The sequence below is a fragment of the Mesoplodon mirus genome, assembly GCF_964341445.2.
Source record: "Mesoplodon mirus genome assembly, chromosome: 12".
Lineage (NCBI taxonomy): Eukaryota > Metazoa > Chordata > Mammalia > Artiodactyla > Ziphiidae > Mesoplodon > Mesoplodon mirus.
Window position 1 is genome coordinate 37,829,822 of NC_138988.1, and position 21,809 is coordinate 37,851,630.

Consider the following 21,809-nt stretch of genomic DNA (forward strand, 5'->3'; position numbering starts at 1 on the left):
TCAGGGAAGGAGCAGAGTTGGGGGCAGATGGTGAGGCCTAGCAGAGGTGTGGTTTCCTCTCCTAGCTCCAGGGCCCACCCCAGTGCCTGGCAAAGTCTGGAGGGCTGGGCTGGCCTGGGTGTGGCTTCCACTGTCTCAGCCTCAAAGGACCCTTCATACCCAGCCTAGGGCTCTAGGGTCAATTTTATATTTAGTAGGTGGGTGCAAAATGGGTGGGAGTGAGAGGGACAGAGGCTGAGGGAGGCTAGAGGCAGGGGAAAGTTCCAGGGGGTCAAAGAAGGTATAGAAACCATTTAAACAGAATTTGGAAGTTTGGATTTTATTTGCGGAATCAGAGAGAGATAGACAGAGATTGATTGAGAGAGAGAGGGCATTCCAGGCAGCTAGGACAGCCCAAGCAAAGGTGTAGTGTGGGGGAAATTCCTAGGAATGGCAAGGCTTGGGAGGACCCTGTGGTTGGTCCCTAGGTGGATTTTCTGGGAGAATCAACCCAGAGTTTGATGCAGTGTGGTCATCAGGGATTGCCAAGCCCCAAATGCCAGGCCAGAAAGGTCAGGGATGTGGACAGGTGCCCAGGTCTGGGCCATTCCCCTCCCAGATCTCCCCTAACTTGCTGTGTGACCCTGGGCAAGTCATGGGCCCTCTCTGGGCTTCAGCTTTCTTTTCCATGAAATGGGGGCACAGTACTCAAGCTCCCATGGGCTCCCATAACTCAGAGACAGTAGTTGGGCCTCCAAGACAGGGTGATACCTCATAAGAACCTCAGTCACCCCTTCTCCAAGTATGGAAGGCAACCTCGGCCCTCAGCAACCTGGGCCCCCTCACAGAGGCCATACACACAGGTCCTGACCTGGTTCCCAGAGCCTGGAGCTCCCCCATCCAATGGAAGCCCTGTGTGGATACACCTGTGATCATGGACATGGACCCACATGCTCAAGTCCCACACCTGTGCACATGCACATATCTATGGGTACCTGTGTAGGGGTGTGCAGGTCTCTATGATGGGCATGTGTGATGTGGCCTGGCTCCCTACTGCTGACCAGAGCAAGCCTAAGGACCCAGCCAGTCATGAGGGGCCTGTCAGGAGGAGTCCATGTCCAAATCCATGAGTTTCTCAAGGACAGGGCCCCATCTGAACCACCCTACCTGGCTTACAGTTGGTGCTCAGTGCTTGCAGGTGAACAGTGGGGCTGGGGATGGGTGAGAGACAGGACACTTAAGGACCTCAGTCACCCATTCTCCAAACCTGGGAGGTAGCTTCAGGCCTCAGCAAGTCAGGGTCCCTCACAGATACTGGCAGGAAAAGAGGACTTGTCCAGATGCTGTGTCCTCACATGACTCTGAATTCCACCCCACCCAGATGGCCCCAAAGGAGGCAGAGGTGCTGGGCTCTTGGCTATGACTCAGCGGAAGGAAGACAGGAAGGGGGGTTGGTGGTGCTGGGGCCCTAGGGTTTTGCTTCTCATTTCTCTCTTCCTAAAGCATAGCAAGTTCCCAGAAATGAAGGTACAGAAACCCCAGGCTCTCAGGGGCACTGGGTTCCCCAGTCCTCCCACCCCTGGAGATCCCACATAGGGCCTGGGGAAGCCCCTAGTCCCTGTCCCCTCCTTGGGACCTTCTTCCCTGCCCCAGAACCAGGGACTGGGTACCTGGAAGGTCCACACCAGAGCCAGGAGGGAGTCGTGGACTCCTGAGACTTTTCAGAACTATGTGGCCTGGCCCAGATTCACTTGCTGAGACAGATGCTGAGTGAGAGGAGGCACTGGAACCTCCTGGACAGGTAGGGGTGGAGCAGTCAGGGTGGGCTTCCCAGGAGAGACAGAGGCTGCCTTCACCAAGAACCTGAGTGAGGGCATCCTCAGATGCCCCACGTGAGTTCCTTCTTTCTCCTTCCCCTCCCTTCCCGTCCTCCTTTCCCTTTTTTCCCCCTCTCTCTTTCCCTCTTTCTTTCGTTCATATTTTTAACTATTGGAAAAAGGCCAGTTTAAAAAAGCAGACACACACTCAAATGGGCACAACACCAAACTATGATACGTTAGAATCCTACCCATGTGTCCAGAGAACCAGGTTTGGGCTGAGCTGGACATAAGCCTTCTCCTGCTGTCCCTGCAAATGAAAGAGACTGCAAGGGGCCCTCCAGAAACATGCTACCATTTGTAACCACCTATCTGTGAGAATCACTTGGTGGGGTCATTTGGTCCTGTGCCACCAAAACCAAACACTGAAAGACACTGAACGCTGAGGCTGACATAAGACTGCAACTCCCATCCTAGCCCCCAGTTCAAACATCAGTGCTCATCGCTGTTCACCTTGATGGACTTAATGCTAAGAAAGTGTTGAGAATTTGAACTTATAAAATACATTTATGTTTAAAATGATGCTTTTATCTTTTAAAAACTACATAGTTGAGTTCCACGTGAAACTTGGTTTGAAAGAACAAACTCTACAGCTCTAGGGCTGTGGGCAGGAGGGCTGGGCAGAATGACAAGAGACAGAGGATTTCTGTGCAAGCAGAGAGAGTGGGGAGCCCTGGTCAGTTCCTGAGCTGTGGGAATGCCTTCAAGAAGGGTTTTAGGCACATCCACCTGCACCCTCTCCCAGAACCTCCCAGGCCTGGGGACCTGAAATGTTCCACCTGATATGGCAGGCTTTACACCTCCTTATGCTGCGAGGGGACTCACTTTCCTCACCCACCTGTCAGCAGGGAACCAGAGTCTGGGTGTCTGTCAGTCCCACCCCACATCCTGAGTACATCAGAGCCTCCTTTCAGCAGCAGCCACTTTCACTGACCTCCCCTCCCCCATGCGCTCCTCTGCTGTGGGGTGTGAAAGTTTGGCACCAAGGGCAGCTGGGAGGGGAGGAAGCTCACTCCACATCTGGTGCTTTCTGTTTGACTCACCACTTTCCTCTTTGCCCTGGAAGCCCATGTCAGCCCTGGGGGCACCCCAGCTGGCCCCGGGCTGCAGCTGGCCTCTGTGGCCTGCTCACTCCCCTTCCAGCTGGGATGTCAGAGGACTGGGTTCAAAGCCCAGCATGGCTACTTCCTGCTTGTGTGATGTTGCACCAGTTAAGTCTCAGTTGCTTCATCTGTCTAGTGGGCCAAGGAAGGCTCCCCTCATGTGCAGACAGAGGATTTATGACAAAGTGTGTGTGGCATGGGGCACCATTACACATGGAGATGCCCAGTTACTGTTGTTGATAGAGCTCAGGCCTGGGAGGGTGGTCTTCACAACTCCATCTAAAGGGCTGCCTCTAGGTTATGTCCCCACATGGTCACATTTGGATCTCCAGACACCCCTGCCCACTGCCCCTGACACTGCCTATGGGATGGCCTGAGGGCACCCCACTCTCTCAAGCTGTCTCTCCCTAGTACCCCAGTGCCCAGTTCAGGGTGGCTCCAGGGCCCCCAGGTTCTAGTCAGAGCCCTGGGCCCTATCGTGGTCCTGGCCACCCCCCACCCTACATCCCTCAGCAACGGTTGTGAGTTGGTTCTGTTCCAGGCGGCCTGTTGCTATATGCCACTGCTATAGCCCCTAGTGGCCTCTAGACCCTGGCCCAGTTGCAGCCTCCTGCCCCAGTGCCCTCTTCCTGGCAGCTAGAGAATATCCTCAATGCCTACCTGACCCTGTAACTCACCCTGAGACCCTTAAATTAGGCTCTGGTACCCAGAAATGCATTCAGAGCTCATCCAAAGGCACCCACCACCACCACCACCTCGCCACAACACAGTCCTCTCCATGTGCCTTCAGGCATCCAGGCTTTTGCCCAGACTGTCCTCACTCTGGGCCTGCTCTATCCCTGTCCTGCGCCCTACCCTCTTCAAGCCAGGTGTGATGACCAAGGCCTCAGGCCCTGGGTCATTAGGCTTGCACTGGAATCTCAGTTCAGCCAGCATATAAGCAGGTTCCTTAGCCTTTCCCAGTTTTAGTTTCCTCATCTGTAAAATGGGAGGGTTCACTGACTTTGCCTTATGGAATGTCTTGAGAGTGAATAAGATAATCCCAGAAGCACTTGGTTCAGGGTGCACCATTCAATCTCCATATTTTACAAGCTCTTCTAACTGATATCATCTCCCCAGGGCCTGGCACATAGTAGGGCTTGGGAGACAAGAGGCCTGAGCCTATGCTGCACACACCCCAGGAGAAGGGCCCATCAGGGTAGGCACTGGGCTTCTGGAAAGCCCTCTGGGAACAACCCTGGCAACCCCTGCTCCTGCTCTGAGGATCCCTAGGCCCAGGTGGACCACTGCACTAAGCTCTGCAGGGGGCAGCCCAGGACCTAGCTATGCTGACCTCAGTCTCTGAACAGTCCAATGGGCACCAGTGGTGGCCTCACCCTCCCTTCCAATCCAGCGGTGGGACCTGATTCGTGACTGCACCCTGCTAAGCCTTGGTTTCCTCATCATGGAGATGATTAAAAACCCAGTCTGTGGGGTTGTGTGACAATTAACACCAATAAATGTAAAGCAGCTGCTTGGAACCCAGTGCCCAGCAGGAGCTCAAGAAATGATGGCAAGGAGATGGAGGAGGAGGAGGAAGGCCCAGCGGGCTGCCCAGATACTTCACTCAGCTGCAAGGTCTGAGGGCAAACAAGGCCCAAGCAGCTCTAGCTCGGGGTTCACTCTACTCGCCCACGTAGCTTGGCCTCACACTGACTCCCAGGAATGGCAGACAGGACTATACCTGGAAAGCAAGGCAGGTTGGGGGTCTGAAGCTGATAAAGGGCTGGAGGCTGGGAGGTAGAGAAGAGACCTGGGTTTGAGCCCCAGCCCTGGCCTGCTGAGCCTTAATGTTCTCATTTGCACACAAGGATCTTTGCGGGTGCTTCAAGTCCCAATAATCTGCTCCTGGGGCTCAGTAGGCTGGGAGACCTGACCCCTCCCTTCCCCTAGATGCATGCCCCAGGAGAGGGCTATAGACCCAGCACAGCAGGGGGCAGTACAGTGGCATCCCTCGCTCTGAAAGGCGAAGTCTCTGAGAGAGACCCCAGCCTCTGAGAAGGAGCAACCAGACAAGGCCTGCCTTCCGCTGGGCAGAGCTGCTCTGAGCCACCTCACCTCTCTGCTCAGTCATGGCCAAGGCCAGGTGGAAGCCAGCTCAGTCTAGGGCTCCCAGTGAGGCTGACGTAAGCTTCCCTTGCCTCTCCTACTCTGTGAACTGTAAAATTGGCCTTTCCCCACTGTTTCCCTATAGGATGATTGAGAGGAGTGTCTTGGAAGGGGAGTGGTCCCAGAATTTGAAGCTCTTACACATCGGATTCCTGGTTATGAGGCCAAAGATGCTAAAGGTTCCTTGGCAGGGTGCATAACCAGTTCTCTCAGGGAGGGATGAAAAGAGGAACCCCTGCTCTCCTCACAACTACCATCAGGGCTTCAAACGAGACCCAGATCTGTCCGCACACCCAAGGCTGTAGTTGGGCTAATGTGGCTGACATCAGGGATAGGGTTGAAGGTTCCAGGTAGCCACTTCAGCTCTGGGGATCATGAAGCTAAGAATCCTAGGAATGACCCACTTCTAGCCCAGCCACACAGCCCAGCACAGGCTTGTAGCAGCAGCTGGGCACTGCCTGGGGGCTGGAAGGAGCCAAACCTCCATGGCTTACATGGAGGGATCACCTTGGAGTCAGGGGCTGCTGCACTCATTTCAGGCACAGTACCTGCTCACCCTCACACCCTGTTCATTATCACATACTCCAGGGGTGCTGGGTCAGCCACGTGACTCCATGGGAGTCAGGACCAGGTTTGGATCCAGTCTCTGAGGTCCCCTCTGAGGTCCTGGGTGGCCCCCATACCACTGGAGATAGACCATGGAGGCCATCTTTGCTCTCTCCCCCTGATCCCAGTTCCATTCCCCACAGCTCCCAGTGCCTGGGCCAGCTTCTCTGGGTCCCACCCTGGGCAGTCTTCTAGTCTCTCACTCCAAGAAAGGGTCAGCTCTAGGGAGTCTGGGCAGCTCAGGTCTCCAGGTTGTGAAGGGTTTCCCACCCCCATCCCCACCCACCTCACTGCTCAGAGGAAAAGTGTTCAAGGCAATCTATCATGCACCTCAAAATCTTTCGATCTCTGCCCATTTCCAAATTCCAATTCCAAAGCCACTTCCATTTTTAGGTATTTGTTAGAGCAGCACTTCACTTCGGGTACCAAAATCTGTAATAGTGTCCTATTGCTGCTACAACAAAATGACCACAAATTTAGTGTTTTTAAACAACAGAATTGTATCATCTTACAGTTCTGGAAGTCAGAAATCCAAAATCAGTTTTAAGAGGCTAAAATCAAGATATTGGCAAGCTGGCATTCTTTTTTAAGGCTCTAGGGGAGAATCCATTCCCTTGCCTCTTCCAGCTTCTAGAGGCCGTCTATATTCCGTGGCTCATGGTCCTTCCTCCAGCAATGGCATCGCTTTGACCTCTGCTTCCATCATCACATCCCCTTCTCTGACACTCCTGCCTTCCTCTCATAAGGATCCCTGTGATTATATTGAGCCCACCTGAATAACCCAGGATACTCTTTCCATCTCAAAATCCTTAAATCTGCAAAGTCCCTTTGGCCATGTAAAGTAACAAATTCACAGGTTTATGGGGTTAGGACATGAGCATCTTTGGGGCCATTATTCTGCCTACTACAGGAGGGGGAAGATTGCTTTACCAGTCCCAATCCCCGCCCAGATGGCCTGTCCTAGGACTTGGGGGTTATGATGGGGCATCAGGCTGCTGTTCTGGCCAATGCTGGCTGGGGGCTGGCCGAGGCCCAGAGCTCCAGGAAACCTGGCGCCTGCCCCTGCTGCAGACAGGACGGCCTGTACTCGGCGTGGCCACTGTGCAGAGATCAGGTGCACTGTAGCCCAAGAAGTGGCTATGGCTCAACTTGAACTGCTGCCTGGCTCGGGTGGGAGGCTAAGCCCTCGTGGTTTCTTCTCCCTGCTGACCAGAATATGCGAGAGCTGCTGTCAGGTACGATGTGAGCCACATGGGAAATTCCAGCTCCATTCTAGAAAACGCATACACTGTTGGCTTACTGGTGGACATTTACTGAGCTTAGGGTACGCTAGACCCACATGGGACCCCAGAGAGAAGACAGAGACAGGAAGGCTTCCAAATGCATGAGACAGAATGTCATTGCTACTGGAAGAAGTGGGCTAGGGTCTGGTGGGGAGAACCCAGAGGTCAGATGGGTGTTCCAGAGGAGACAGCATTTGTGCTGGAGCCTGAAGGAGAGGATTATCTGGACTACAAGTGGTGGGCAAGAGCATTTCTGATGAATGCACAGCCTGGGCAAAGGGAAGGAGGGGTGTTTGAGGAATGGAGAGTTCTGCAGGGAAGCTGGAGTCTAGGGCAGTGGAAGAAAGAATCCAAAGATGGGCAGGGAGGGACACACTGGCCTGCATAGGTTAAAGCAGTTCTCAAAGCCAGTCAGCAGTGGAATACTTTGTTCTGATGGAAGCTTACTCAGAGCACTGATGAGGCTTTGGGAGGGCTCCCCAAGACCCTTCCCATAGCCATCCTTCCCTACCTCCTCAGATCTGGACTCTGCAGGACACGGAGACCACATTCAGGTCATGGGGAGCCAGACAAGGGTTTAGAGCAGGGATTGGGAGAAGTTAATGGCCCAGGGTCCAGGTGGGGTTAGGGAAGAACAGAAAGGGTACATGTCAATAAAGCAGCTAGATGGGCCCCATGGAAAGAGCCATGGGCAGCTGGGAAAAGCATACAACTTGAGGCAAAATGTCAGTTTCCTCAACTGTCAGAGAGGAGATGTAATTGCTCTTCCAGAGTACATCCATCAGGGACTCCTACACCCTTTGCCCACGCTTGGGGCTCCAGCTGACAGAGGCTGGGTGGACAGCAGGCACATCCCTCAAGACCTCAAGGGCCTGCAGAGCCTGGACTCCACCATCAGCCCCACATCCTCCTGCTGTTCTGCCTCCTGGGCTCCATGACACATGCTAAAGGAGGCAGCTCATCTCTGCTCTGGCCCCAGTAAGGAGGGAGGAGACAGGGCAGGTGAGACTGGCTTTCCCTGGGCTGGAGCCACAGGCTGCTCTGGCCTGGACCTTGGGGCACTCAGGCCCTGGTGAAGAGGGAAAGGAGGGACTGAGGGGAGATCTGGCTGCCAGGCTACCAGCCTCTTGGTGGCTCCATCTCCAGAGGGCAGAGAGAAGTCAAGAGCCCGAGACTGAAATCCCTGCCTTCCCTTTTTTCCAGACTGCCATGTCTCTGCCTGACTCGTGTTGGTGCCAACCACAAGACATACACATGAGGGTACAGGGTCTTCCTTATGTCTGCCCTCCAAGGCAAGCAGTGAAAACGTTCACAGTGCCCCATGGCAACCCATGGTCTCTTCAAAATCATCATATTAAGATAAAGAAAGCACTTGGTCCCATTTCTCAGACTTAGAAGCCAAGGCTGATAGAGTTGAAGTCATCTACCCAAGGACATACCCTAGTGAGGGGCAGATGCCAGGATCTGTACCCAGGCTGGTGTGGCTCCAACACTGGAGCTTAACGTCCAAGTCCCAGTCAAGCCAGTGGCTGCAGGCTTGAAGCCCGGCCCTGCCAGTCCACTTGGCCTGCACCTCTTTCTCAGGGGAGTCAGGCCTCATGGGAGGAAGTTGTCCCTAAGGGTGCCTCCTGCTTCAGTGACCCCAACTACACCTACACTGTCACTCCCCATTATGATGTACTCTTGAGGAGCCATATCCACATGCTTGCCAAGGCCCTTCCTCAGTAATGGGCCTGAAGCCAGGAGGGTTAGACCATCAGCGAAGCCATCAGTGGTTGGGGTGTGGGACAAGGAGGCAACAGACTGCTAGGTCAGGGCAGCTACCCTGAGATGCTACGAAGACAGCAAGAGCCCAAGGACACAGGTAGGAGGAGAGGAAGGGCAATACTGGTGAGGCGGGCCGAGATCTGAGAGCACACGGGGGCCCTGAAAGCCCACGCCGCTTTTCCAGGTTCCTTTTGGAACAGCCATGGCTGGGAGTCCCTGGCTCCTCCCCAAAGGAAGCCATGGGCTGCTTGGGGTCCATGTAGCTGGGTCTGGGCAAGGAGCAGGATACGGTAGCCCTGGGAACTGTAATGTGGCCTCTGCTAAGGCAAATACAACCCTCAACCACAGCGAGGGAGTAGCTCAGGCCAGGTATGACTCCAGAAATATAGACTCTCCCAAGGCAGGGACCTAACTTCCTATCTCCATTTGGCCTCCTCCCATCATGGGACCTCAGGCAGGCCATGTCTTCTCTTGTGGAGTCCCTGCCTGGGGAGTGGGCCCTGAATACCAGCTACATACTTTACCTGACTGAGAGTAAAATGAGGCTGCCATCTTGCACTGGCCTTGGAGCCAGAAGAGCCAGCTTCTCACAGGGAAGGGAGCTGCCCAAGGTCCCACTGCAAGACACAGCTCTAGAACCCAGCATCCTGGCTCCATCAGAGGATGCTGTCTACCACACACACTGCCTCTGGCCACTGCATCACCAAGTCAGGCCCTTGAAAGTGCTGGGTTGGGGGGATGGGAGGGGAGACCAACAGAATGAGTCAGCCTAGTCTGCCATGTTCCTTGAGACCCACCCTGATGCAGGCTAACACCAGCACCTGCCAACCTGGAGGTTTCCTGTCGCTGTGGACAGAAGGGCCTTTGGGCCTCCCAGCAGCCACAAGCCTGCAGACCAGAGCTAGGGTGGAGGTCAAAACCTGGTGCCAACTCTGTCTCAGCTTCTCACTCTCCCCAGCTCCAACCAGGGACAGATGTGTTTTCAGAAATCCCAAGGCTTGGAAGGAATGTTTTAGCTCAAAACTATGGGAATAAAAAGTAAACACAAGCCCTGTTCACCCCTCACTGGCTCAAGCTTTCAGTTAAATGAATGTGGACATGTGACCCCAGAACTGTGCAAGGCCCCTCAGCCCCATCCCCACCAGGAAGTAGGCTGCCATTCCCAAGCTCAAGCTCAGATGAGGTTCCTGCACTCAGAGCTTAGGCCCAGTTAGGGGAGTGTGTGTTGAGTGCACCTGGGCCACTGAAGGGCTACACCAACCCTTGGGAGGGAGCTGATCAGTGCCAAGTAGCTTGGCTTCCAAGGCCAGGAGGAGCAACCATGTGCCTTTCTCCACACTGCTCCCCACACCACCAGCTGGGGCCTGCAGCCAGCCCTGCAAAGGCAGAAGGAAGCTCTTACCCCCAGCACTGCCTAAGGGCAAGGGGTCAGGGGACCCACAAATCATAATAAAACATTAGGTCACCACTTGCTGGTCTCTTGCCACTTTATTGGCCCTATCTCCCAACATCCCTAGAGCAATTCCACCCACAGAGACACAGCAACCTGCCTTGGCTACAGTGACACGATGGGGCCAGACTGGGAATCCGGTCTGCTGAGCTCCTAAGCTGGATTGTGGGTGCTCTTGCTCTTTGCTGGCCCAGGAAGGACAGCCCCGCCCTTGTGCCTATTCCCAAGTCTCCTAGAAATGTAGAGCATGGAGAATCACATAGCCATGGGAAATGCCACAAACACCTGGGGTTCTGGAAGGCACCATCCACCTCCCTCCAAGTAGCATTCAAGGTAGAAATGTCAGCCAGGCGCTCTGGCAGGTTGGGGCCCTGGCCAGGCATCCACAGGGCAACCATGCTGTGGCCCACACCTCCTGATATGTAGGAACCGGGGCCTAAGGAGACAGGGACAAGGGGCGAGTTACTGCCTGGGTCCTGGGGAATGAGCAGGGGGTGGGAACCGCACGCTTGCCCCACAGCCAGAGCTGTGATAGTCTGAGTGGAAGGACCAGCATGGCTGTGGGGACTGGGGGGAGGGTAGAGTCTCACCTCCCACAGAAGTCCCTGCGCACGGCCACAAGATTGAGGGACAGGTCAGGCTGGCTCTGAAGCCAGCTGCCGACGAGCTCTGGGTGTCTTGGGTCCACTTCCAAGAAGATGCTTCTAGGTGGGGGAGAAATGGGTCAGCTCAGCTGGGCAGGGCTGGACCTGCACTTCTGGGTTGTCCCGGCTGGGAGGGGAGGAGGCAGAATGACGCCCAGGGCAGGCCCAGTACATACTGGGAGGGGAGGAGGCTGTTGAGGTCAGACTCAGGAGACACCCCATCCATACCCAGAGTCCTTCAGGAGCCGAGGTGCCAGGGCCAGGATGTGGGTAATGATGTCCATGCCTTCCTCCCCACCGTCCAGGGCTAATGGATCTTCATAGCTGAAGGGGAAAACAGTGAGAGCTAAGGGCCTGGGGTGGGGTATCTGAAAAGTATGGAGAAGCTGACCAGCACTTCCACAAAGAGGGCTCTGTGGAACTTACACTCTGGGCTGAGAAGAAAGTCTGAGGACCCCGAATGATGGCAGCTCCTATTCCCCTACCTCCTACAGGCAGCCCCCTACCAGGCAGTGCTGGGCATGCTCAGCGAATCCCATTGACTGACTACCCCCAGGGCATGAGGGTCTCCCCACAACAAGGATGTTCCTATTCTTGGCTTGGGGAGGCATAGAACTGGCCCTGACCACTCCTGAGAGCCAGGAACTTGGAAGCCAGCACCCTGACACTCACTACCACTGCCTCATCCAGAGGCTGCTGGGCTACCCCTGGTTCTCAGACCGTTTGAGAACAGGATGGTTCAGTGCAAAGCCTGGAGTAGAGTCTTAGTCCCAGCTTTCCTGCTAAGCCCCCACACAACCTTGGACAAGGTCCCTTCCCTCTCTGGGCCTCAGTCTTCTGGAAAATGATGCACCCATCTGACCACCTTCTATGTGTTGTATACTGTAGTCTGATATTTTAGTCATTAGTGAGTCCTCCCCATGGCCCAGCAAAGCTCTACCACTCCCCTTTCAGAGGCAGGAAACTGAGGCTCAGAGAGGTTCAGTGGTCTTAAGTGGGAAGGCAGATGCTGAACCAAAGTAGGTCTGTGGGTTCCATAGTGAGCCTCTCTTTCAACACCACTGCCCCGTTTAGCCCCCCAGCCTCCCCATCCCTCCTGATAGTATGGTCCTCCAGGGCAGACCCATGCCATTAGGGCTTCTCAGGCCTGGCCTCCCTGGTCTACCCCATACCTGAGGATCTCAGGGGCCAGCTTCTCCATGTCCCGGTGGAAGACGTAGGGAGGGTTGCTGACGACCAGGTCCACAGGGCCGCAGGGTAGAAGATGTGCCCAGCTCCCCTCTGTGGTCAAAGGGAACACACAGCAGAGGATGGCAGGTAAAGGGTGGAAGCTCCACGCACTGCTATGTCCCTTGGGTAATCCCTCTCCCAAAGCCACAACTTAGGCCTATCTCTGGACCCAATAAACTAGACTTGTAGATTAGTGCCCAGTGTCCCCAGCCAGCAGCCTGGCTGGGAGTGTGTATGCTCTGACATGGGAGTTCTCCCCCTGGAGTGTCCTTGCCTTCTCTTCTTCCTATCAAAAACTTCCTCAATAAGCAAGACTCAGATCAAGTGCCACTTTCAGGCAGCCGTCTCTGATTGCCTGACAAAGCAAGCGCCTCTGTTCTCTGCCACCCCGCTGGCCTTGCCACACTCTGCCTCATAGCCAACATGGACTGAGTGTATGGAGGGCAGGCCTGGCCTCAGTCAGTTGATTCCTAGTGGCTCTGTTTACTGGCCCCACCCTGCGCCAGCTATCACACTCCATGGAGGGGGCACATGAAGCTCAAGGATGCTGTGGGCATGTGATAGAGCCAGAGCTGGAGCCAGAACTCTGAGGGCACTCTGTAAAGGATGCAGCCAAGTCGTGCTGTGCCTGGGCCAGGCGGGGGCGGGCACTCAAGTATTTTGGTCCTAAAGGCTATCTCTTGAGCTTCTGCTTACTTCTTGACAACAAACAAGCCCTAGCTAAATTCATTAATTATGCGGGATACGAAAGGTAAGAAACATCCTGTGGCTGGTCCCTTCATGGGTCAGGTCAGCCCAGGAGGCAACAGGGACTTGCCTGTCCTCAGCAAGGATTGGGGGTGGGGAAGGGTGGTGTGTGTGTGTGTGTGTGTGTGTGTGCGTGTGCGTGTGCGTGTGCGTGTGTGTGTGTGTGTGTGTGTGTGTGCGTGTGCGTGTGCGCGCGCGCGCGCGCGTGCGCGTGCGCGTGTGTGTGCGCGCGCGCAAGCCCTCCCTCTCTCTCTGCAGAGTGCTTCATCCACCCATCAGCATCTGGACCCAGGATCCCCACCCAGGGAAGATGGGTGGGGAAAGTACCTAAGGTCACATCGAAGGGGATGATCTGGATCCTGTCCTGCAACCGAAGCCTGGAGAGATAGGAAGGTAAAGGTAAGCATGGGGAGGGGGACAGGAGGTGAGGGCAGGGGTGGGGACAGACTCCTACCCTCAGCTACAAAGAATGGGAGAATAAACCCTTCTTGGACCAGCAAGATACCTGGTGTCCACTGTCCATTTGTAACCCTGTGGGAACTACGTCAAGCCTCCCCCACTGCCTCCTCCTTCTTGGGGGTAGACATCGGCGGGTTTGATACCTCGATAGAGGTTGAGATCAGGACCTAAAGTCTGACTCCCCCTACCCTGACCCTCTGCCCCCAAGCCCCCCTACCTCTGAGCATTCTCATGGGCCAGGCAGATGGCAGCTTCTCCCTTGTCCACAGCAATGACTCGGCTCTGCCCCAAGAACAAACAAAAGGTCCATGGGAGACAGGGTGTTCGGAAAGGCCAGGCCTGGGGACCAGAGCCCTCTTCAACCCTCTGCTAGAAGAGGAGGGAAATACTCAGTAGCTTTTCTTCCTCTGCGGCCAGGGTCTGGGCAGATGGAAGGGGATGGGACTTAAAGGCTGTGACCATGGTGGGCTGGAGCAGCTCTGTCTTCCTCCTATTTTCGGTCATTTCCTCTCAAGTAATTCTAGCAGAGTGTGTTGGGGAGGGATCAGCAGGAACGACAGTAAGTGCCAGTCAGTCTACCCACGGTGGGGTGGAGGGATGCATAGGGGGCTCACCTGGGGGAGCTTGCTCAGCAGGCTGAGGGAAATGGCTCCTGATCCACAGCCCACCTCCAGGATGAGGGGGCCACCTTGAGCTCCCACCACACGGGGCCCTTGGGTCACCTCCTCCAGCACCCATTCAACCAGCTCCTGCAAGGTAGATAGATCTTGATCAGAGTTGGTGCTGACCTGACCCCTGTGGGTCTTGGCACAGAGGCCCAAGCATAGTTACCCACTGTGTGAATGTAGAAGGGGGATGGTTAAAGCCAGACTGAACTTCCTTGTCAGCTGGGGCCATGGGCAGGTCACACTGCCTCTCCATGCCTCCGCTTCCCCATCTGTAAACTTGAGCACAGTTGAGAATAACCCACCTCATTGGGGGCAGGTGGAGATTTAACAGAAGCACATTCATGAAGCACTGATCTCATGCCTGGTACATGCTAAGTGTTCAGTAAGCCTCAGCTAATCCTTTTACAGACATCCTTTTGTTTTGTGCTTACAGCAATGTTAAGAATCATAGTTAATGGTCCCTGGCCATCCCCTCTGTGCCTGGCCCTGCTTCTGGAGGTTTCCCTGTATTAATCTGTTAGATCCTCATGAGGAAAGTGAGGTCCAGGGGTCAAGGCCCCGCTGGGAACCTGGCCTGCAGCTCATGGTGGCCAAGAATCAGGGGTCAGTGTGTCCCCAGCTTCCTCACAGCCTCCCCAGAGAGGCTCCCAGGTCAAAGGGACAGGAAATTCCCTCCATGGAGGGGCAGGGGGATGACAGCCCTACCTGAGCCCCATATCTGCAGGGGGCTGTGGCACACACAGGGCATGGGGTAAGTGGGCATGGCATGGGAAGAGGTGCCTAACTGCACCGTACCTGCCTTGGTGGCAGGGGGACACTTTCAGACACTGTCACTTTAGAAACAACAGAGTTTCAAGTCTCACCCACCCACCTGTCACCTGAGGACTGTGCATGGAAGCCAATATAGGGTGAGGGTGGAGGGCCGCTGCTGTGCATTGGCCAAAATGTTTCTAAACAGCAACAGAGTGGGAGCCCAAGTAGCCAGGCATGGAGCAGGGAAAGGGCAGTGTGTCCCTTCTCAAAGGGACCTGCCCTTTGGATGAGGGCAGGAAAGGCCCCCCTAGAGGCTGAGGATTCCTGGGGTTCCAGGCAGGGCTGGCTCAGGGAATGAGGGGAGGAGTCAGGAAGTGGGTGTTTCCCTCATCTGAAAGAGATCTACTTCCTCCAGGCTCTCTCTACCATGACCTTCCTCACCGTGGGCCTAAGGTCTAGGATGGGGCGTGCTTCTCCCACCAAACTGAATGCTCCATGACGTGAAGACCAGGAATCTAACCCGTCATGGCGTGTCCCACACAGGCAGGGCTTGGCCCACAGAGCGGCCTCTTGGCTACTTCCCAAGTGCTGGGCAAGCTCTCAGTGGCCACAGGAAGCTACCCTGAGCCTCAGACCCCCAGCTTCCCCCAAGCCCCAGTGTCAACAGTTAGGCCCTGATAGAGCAGAGGGCTCCAGATCATTCAGACTCATTTTCCACATAAGCTGCTCAGTGCTGAGTCCCCAAAAGTATTTCATCCTTCATCCCAACCCGGGAGCAAAGTTCACCTGTCCCCAGGGTAGCAAGTCCAAGGCAGGTAGAACTTGGCCAGTGGGTCCAACCTTTTCTGTTCCAAGCCCCTTCTGCACCAAACAAGTTACTGCCTATGAGTGAGACAGTCCCTCTCCAGCCAGAGAGGGCTTCCCCTCACTCGTTCCCACCAGCCCTGTACCAGGCACCACTGGAGAACTGGAGTACTGGCAGCAAGCTGCGCCCACAGCATTAGGACCAGCACAGAGCCAGCAGTCTAGGGCTGTGGCTGGGAGCCTGTGGTCACAGTGGCGAGGCCACATACTAAGTGGCCAGCTGGAGAGCTGAAACTTGTCAGGGGCATGAACTTCTCTTGGTTTCCTGACCACAGACAGACCTACCCTGGCTGGAGAATGACCCCTTAGTCAACCACACTGGCCAGCCACCTCAGAGAGACATCCTGACCTCGGAGACACACACCCCATGTGTGAATGGCTACCCTGGGCAGGGCATGAAAATGAGAGACTGGGCCCCCACTGCCACCAGTGCCCCTTGGCCTCTCCCTTACCCTCCAGATCCGGGGAAGGTTATTTTGGCTGTAGGACCACTTCAGGTTCGGGGGGGTGAGGGTAGGGATGGAGACCACTCCCAGCAAGTCCAGAAACTCTCTTCCTCACCTAGTAAAGAGCCTCCCCAACCTAGAGTTGGTGGCTCCTTGGGGGAGGCTGAAAATCGAGCTGGTCCCAGACCCAGGGCACTTTTCCCAGGTGAACAAGGGGAGAATCCAAGAACACTGCAGGGTCGGAGCAGAGGGGAACTTGGGAAGGAGGCAAAGAGCAGGCAGCTGTCGGCTCTGCCTGGAGCCACTGCCTCAACGGGACTCCACACCCCTCAAGAGGCTGGCGCAAGGCCTCAGCAGGACCTGAGTGCCATAAGGATCCTCATTAGGATTACATTCTTGATGAGGCAGCCCCAAGAAGGCAGCATTGCCTCCCTCAAGCTAATCACAGGCAGGGCACTGAGCCTCCCACACCTCACAGAGCCTCACCTTGCCAAGCTGGGCAAGAATGGCTCACACTTCCAGCCTTGGTTTTCCCACTGTACACACTGCCAGGCTGGGGACTGAGCCACCTCTCCATCCCCAGAGAGCACGCAACTGGTCAGGCCACACACGGCCTACAACTTTGCATTTCAGAATTCTGCACCCATCATCAGAAACCACCCTTCAATGGATGGAGAGAATGCAAGCACCATGGTCCCTCCCTTGCACTAATTCTCCCCACTCCCCACCACAGGCCACGTCCTCTCAAGTTCTTGGTAAGGCACCCCCTAATGCGGCTTCACATTGGGGCAACCTGGCAAATTCTGAGAAACGTCTGTACAGTGAGGCAAGGGCCTGGCTTCCCAACCGCAGCCTCCCTCCTCTCTCCCACCCCTTATAGCAGAGCTGCTCTCCTGGCCCAGACCCACCCAGGAAAGGGGGGGCCCCCACATGGGAGCCGGAAGTCCACACCCAACACTCAGAACCCTGGAACACATGGTTGGTGCCAGGTCAGCTCTGAGGGGACTCAAAGGTCATCGTGGTAGCTTCCCTCCCATGCCCTGACCCTTGGCAGCCTCAGTGGATGGTGAGTGACCTCCTGGCCAGAGGTCGCATGCTTGGAGGGGCCACAGATTGGCCTCCCAAAAGTCTGCAGGTAGCAGGCTACATCCTGCTCTGGGTCTCTGCACCTATCCCGGTTCATCCAATCCCAGATGGTTCAGCCCCTTGTAAGGTATGGGGCCCTGACCCAGGAGACAGGATGTCTGAGTGCTGCCCCCATGCTCCCTGCCTTGGCAGCCCTGTGACTTCAGCAAGGTCTCAGACTCCCTACTGTCCCTGCCCTGACACTGGGCATTAAGGCAAGGACCTGGCCTCCCAACCACATGATGCAGGGGGCAAGTGGGGTCAGAGGGCTTTTTGGCTGAGGGAGAGAGGCTGAGAAAGTGACAAGGGGCTCTGGGTCCCTGGCTGGGGCAGGTGGATGAGGCCTGATCTTTCCCAAGAATGTGTGTGCCTTTCTGGAAACACCCCTTCTCAGAACCTGGTGCCCTCTGGCTTGCCCACCAGCCCCCACCCACATACCCCTCCACCTGCTCTGCTCTCTCTGGCTCCCAGCCCTGCCACCTACAAGGTCATGGGGAAGCCCAGGAAGGGCCATAGAAAGCATTTCTCCCAAGACTAGGGTGTCGCACCTACAGACAGCACGCTGGGACCACACACTTCCCAGTCCTAGTAATGTGAGAAACACAGGTGATTACCTGACTAGATAGTGGATGTAACAGGTAAAAGGTCCCAACCAGTTCCCCGGTCTGGAGGCCCAACCCTCTCATCATCTGGGTCCAGAGGGGGCAGTGACCTACCCAAGGTCACAAAGCTGTACCAGGCTTCCAGATGTCCAGCTGGAGCCCTCTCCACTTTGCCCATGCCTCCTGAGGAAGAGGAGGGCACTTGTTTCCCATGGGTTGGGTAGGCTATGGGCCCATGGGACAGCTCCTAGGGAAATGACAGGAACCGGCTGAGTACTTGGTGGGCAGCACTAGTTGAGGCATCTTGAGCCACTGCCAGCCTAGGGGCTGGGGCAGTGGCTTGGAAAGTGAGGACAGTCAAGGAGGTGAGCAGGAGACCTCTTTCCTCTTGGCCTCAACTACTCAGCCAGCCAGGAAGGGCGCTGCCTCTAAAGGACGGCAGTCATGGGGCTCCAGCGCCCCCTGGTGGAAGTCTGGGACAAGACAGGTGCGCTGAGCCCCCTTCATTCCCATTCTGCCCAGTCCTGATGGCACACATACCTCCGTTTCTGGCCGAGGGATAAACACTGGGGGCGCCATCTTCAGACTGAGGCCCTGAAAGTCCCACTCACCAAGGATGTACTGCACAGGCATCCTGCAGAGGGGGCAGCAGGGTGATCATCAGTGTCAGCACCTGGACCAACAAGACCATGTCTGGGTTGGGATACCACTTGCGGCCAAAGGTGTCAGGTAGGGTCATGTCTCCTACGCCCCAGAACTCCTAGCCAAGACCTTCCTTCCCTCCCTTCTTCCTATTTACTACCATGACCCCTCTCTCATCACTCTCTCATCCCAACACCTCCCTAGTCTTTGGACACTTTCTTCCTCCCTGACCATGAACTTGGTGGAGCTGAAGGAAGCTGGACCCTGCTCCCCACACAGAGCCCTCTGGTTTGGCCCATGGTGCTCACCTTTGCAATCGGTAGCTACTCAGCTCCTGGACATACTGCAACTGCCAAGGGGTCAGGGGCTGGGTCCAAAGTCCTGGCCTCAGGCTCTGAAACTGCCCCACAGAGAATGTGAGTGGCTGGCTCCCCTGACCCAGGTTTCTTTTCTTTTTTTTTTTTTTTTGCGGTACGCAGGCCTCTCACTGTTGTGGCCTCTCCCGTTGTGGAACACAGGCTCCGGACGCGCAGGCTCAGCGGCCATGGCTCACGGGCCCAGCCGCTCCGCGGCATGTGGGATCCTCCCGGACCGGGGCACGAACCTGTGTCCCCTGCATCGGCAGGCGGACTCTCAACCACTGCGCCACCAGGGAAGCCCTCAGGTTTCTTTTGTAGACAATGCCAGTGGGTCCAACACTGGCCACCTTGGTGACCCCTGAACCCCTAGTGCCTGGCACACACTGTAATAGTTTGTTGGATGAAATAAATATCTGCCTAAGACATTCCTCCAGAAAAATCCCATCATTCTCAGCTCAGCACTCTCAGTGGAATGGAAAAGCCTGGATGTCTCTTCCCCAGAGTCTTCCCTCCCCCCACTTTCTGCCCTCTTGACAACACTGCACTTAACTGTTTTGGCTCCAAGGACATGAGCCACGATGTACTCACTGGATTCCCGGGCCTCAGGGATGCCCCTTTTCTCAAAGACCACTGTCCAGTGGCTGACCAGTTCTGTGGCACTCAACAACCGAGCCGGAGGCAGATGGGGTTGCCATGAGCTGAAGGTGCAGCCCCAAATGCCTCCCCTCCGCCCCAGGCCAGATAGGAGGACCCTCAGCATTCTGCCCCGACGTCCCACATCACAGGGAAAGGATCCCTTGAGTACTTCCCCAAGGTCCCCAAATCTTTCTCGTGATGTCAGCTGATGAGGATGGTGCCTGGCCTCAGCTGGATGGAGACGGAGAAGGTCACAGGCTCTGGCTCCTCAGCATGGCTCTGGTCCTCAGATGTGGCTGTCCTAGAATAGGGAAGGAGAACCAGGAGAGTAGCTGAGACTTGTGGGACCCACTCCTCTCTGACCTGTTGCCTGAGAGAGGGCATGCTCTTGCTCTGTCGCCTCTTTGACTCCATTTTAGACCCTCGCCAACCTATCTGAGTTTTCTTGTCTTGGTCAGTGACATTTTCTTCATGTTTTTGGCTCAAGTGATCGGAACCCATAGCTCAGTCCCTACTAATAAATGGGCTGGTGTGGATCAGGCCCAGGCTTGGGGGTTGGACAGATCTATCTGACCCAGAGGGTGTGACCTTGGGAAAGTCATTATTTCTGTGTTTCAGTTTCCTCGTCCATAAAATGGGGAAAATAACACAAACTCCACGGTGAGCAGTGCATCGGTCAATGAATATCAAGGGCCTGGGAGCCAGCTCAACATATAGAGGAATTCAATTTTATATGCTCTTGACTAATATTACTAGGAGGAGGAGACTGACCTTGCTTGGGAGCTTTGCTTTTGACATTTTGCATGCACTGTCATTGATCTGTATGCTGAAAATCACCCCTCCACCCAATTTAACCCATAGTCCTAAACACCAGCATAAACTTCCAGATAAAAAATTGACAATTTCTGTTAATTTTATATGTAAGTTATCACAAACAAATTTAACTGAAGGTTTAAAACCAGTGGTCTCCATTCCTCTTACAGAGACCAGGGTTCAAACTAGCCTTTACTGAACACCTGCTAGGTGCCGCTCTTCAGAGACAAACAGAAGAAAATGAGACTCCGAGACGGAAAGCAACTTGTCCAAAGTCACCCAGCTAGGAACTGTCCCTGTCAAGACACAAGTCCTTCGGACTCCAGAGGCAGCCCAGGGAGGAGCCGAGGCCTGAAGTCAGGGGCGCAGCTTCCCTCTCAGTTTCGCACCGCGAGGTCGCCTCTCCACAAGCCTGTTTCTCCATCTGTACCACGGGGGTACAGACTTTTTAAGGAAGGCTGCCAGAGCTCTGACGAACTCGAGGTCTCGAGGGTTTTACGCATACCTGCCTGAGAAACTTCCCCACTCGCCCGCCAGCCTGAAGAAACTGCCGCGGGCTCGGTTCCCGGACATGCGTGACCCGCGGTAAGCTCCCTCCGACGCTCTGCTTCCGGGGTTGGCGCAACTGAGGAAGGGCTCGGGCGGACCCCGTCGCCCAGCTCCTGAGTTCCTGGAGCCGGTGTGTTCCAGCTCGGAAGCAGTTGCGGCCAGTGGGGGATGTGAACGCCACGCCCACTACGCCCGCAGGTCCACTGGCGGGAAAGTGCGTGGTTGGGAGTAGGGTTGCTACCCGGGGGCCTGGACCGGACGGTCTTCCTGAATGTCGAGGCAGGGATAAGGCTCCAGCCTGCGGTGACTGCTGCGAGATGGCGTTTGGGTACCCGGACGGGCGGTGTGTAGCCAACCCGAACGGAGGCATGTCACCAGCCGGCTCTGAATTCGAGAGTTGGGACGCGATGCCCAGGGGCCTGGTCTAACGTAGGCTGTGTGCTGGTAGAGCGGCACATGGGCGGGTCCCAGTGTTGGGGGCGGGCACTAATTTGGGGGGTGAGACCCAGTGTCCAGGACCTGGGGTTCAGGTGGCAACTGGACCCCAGGGCCGCTGTTGACCCTCTAGCTCCCATTTTCGAGCAGGGAGCTCGAAACTGGAAGTAGTAGACCAGGGTTTGAATCCTGCCTCATCGTGAGGCTTTGTCCATGTGCCCCTCTGTGGGCCTCAGTCGCTCCAATAAAATTCATGGCAGTGTTTCGCAAAGTATGGCCTGCCAATGCCACCCCCTCGCCCCCTAATCTATTGTTAACTAGATCACTGTTGACTAAACTACTATGAAGCATGCAGTTTCCCGGGCTCCAGCCCAGACCCGGGGATCTGTATTTGTAACAAGCTACTCCGGTGATCCCCATAAGCTCCTTTGAAAACCTGAGGATTAGAAGGCTCCTCTCCAGAGATGATCGAGCTCTGGATTGGAGGGGTGTATGTAGGCTTGCTTGGGTCCAGGTGTCCAATAATACCACTCCTGTAATAAAAATACCATCCCGCCCCCCAACTTCTCTTAAGATGTCTCATTTCTAGCCTGGGATGGGTATCGTTTAACAAGAGCCCTCACA

The 21,809-nt window shown here is 55.5% G+C and overlaps 1 protein-coding gene across 10 annotated transcripts; it reads right to left on the minus strand.

The window, feature by feature from the left end:
- Positions 1-6,011: 6,011 nt before the first annotated feature.
- On the minus strand, positions 6,012-20,832 carry HEMK1 (HemK methyltransferase 1, mitochondrial release factors N(5)-glutamine). Of its 10 annotated transcripts, none has more exons than XR_014295525.1 (12): positions 20,707-20,831; positions 19,303-19,689; positions 18,702-18,793; positions 18,292-18,385; positions 13,908-14,042; positions 13,511-13,659; positions 13,162-13,211; positions 12,030-12,138; positions 11,086-11,181; positions 10,804-10,917; positions 10,499-10,649; positions 6,012-9,488 (listed from the first exon to the last, which is right to left on the minus strand). XR_014295525.1 is itself a non-coding variant. In XM_082638657.1 (11 exons), exons 2-11 carry the CDS (start codon positions 19,510-19,512, stop codon positions 9,464-9,466), a joined length of 1,074 nt encoding a protein of 357 aa, XP_082494783.1. In that variant the 5' UTR covers positions 19,513-19,689; positions 20,707-20,832; the 3' UTR covers positions 6,012-9,463. The 10 variants fall into 10 exon arrangements, 7 of the variants coding, with proteins under 7 accessions (XP_082494783.1, XP_082494782.1, XP_082494785.1 ...); XR_014295526.1 differs by lacking the exon at positions 6,012-9,488 and adding an exon at positions 9,495-9,760; XR_014295527.1 differs by lacking the exon at positions 6,012-9,488 and adding an exon at positions 9,787-10,139.
- Positions 20,833-21,809: the final 977 nt, after the last annotated feature.

What these genes read in the sequence shown, in the direction of transcription:
- HEMK1 (XM_082638654.1), bottom strand. Translation starts at nt 19,512, where the DNA reads ATGCTGAGGGTCCTCCTATCTGGCCTGGGGCGGAGGGGAGGCATTTGG. An exon ending in AGTAGCTACCGATTGCAAAG is followed by an intron (nt 18,386 to 18,701) that starts GTGAGCACCATG and finishes CCCCCTCTGCAG; the next exon opens with GATGCCTGTGCAGTACATCC. An exon ending in CGGCTCCTGAAGGACTCTGG is followed by an intron (nt 10,918 to 11,085) that starts GTATGGATGGGG and finishes TCCCCCACCTAG; the next exon opens with AAGCATCTTCTTGGAAGTGG.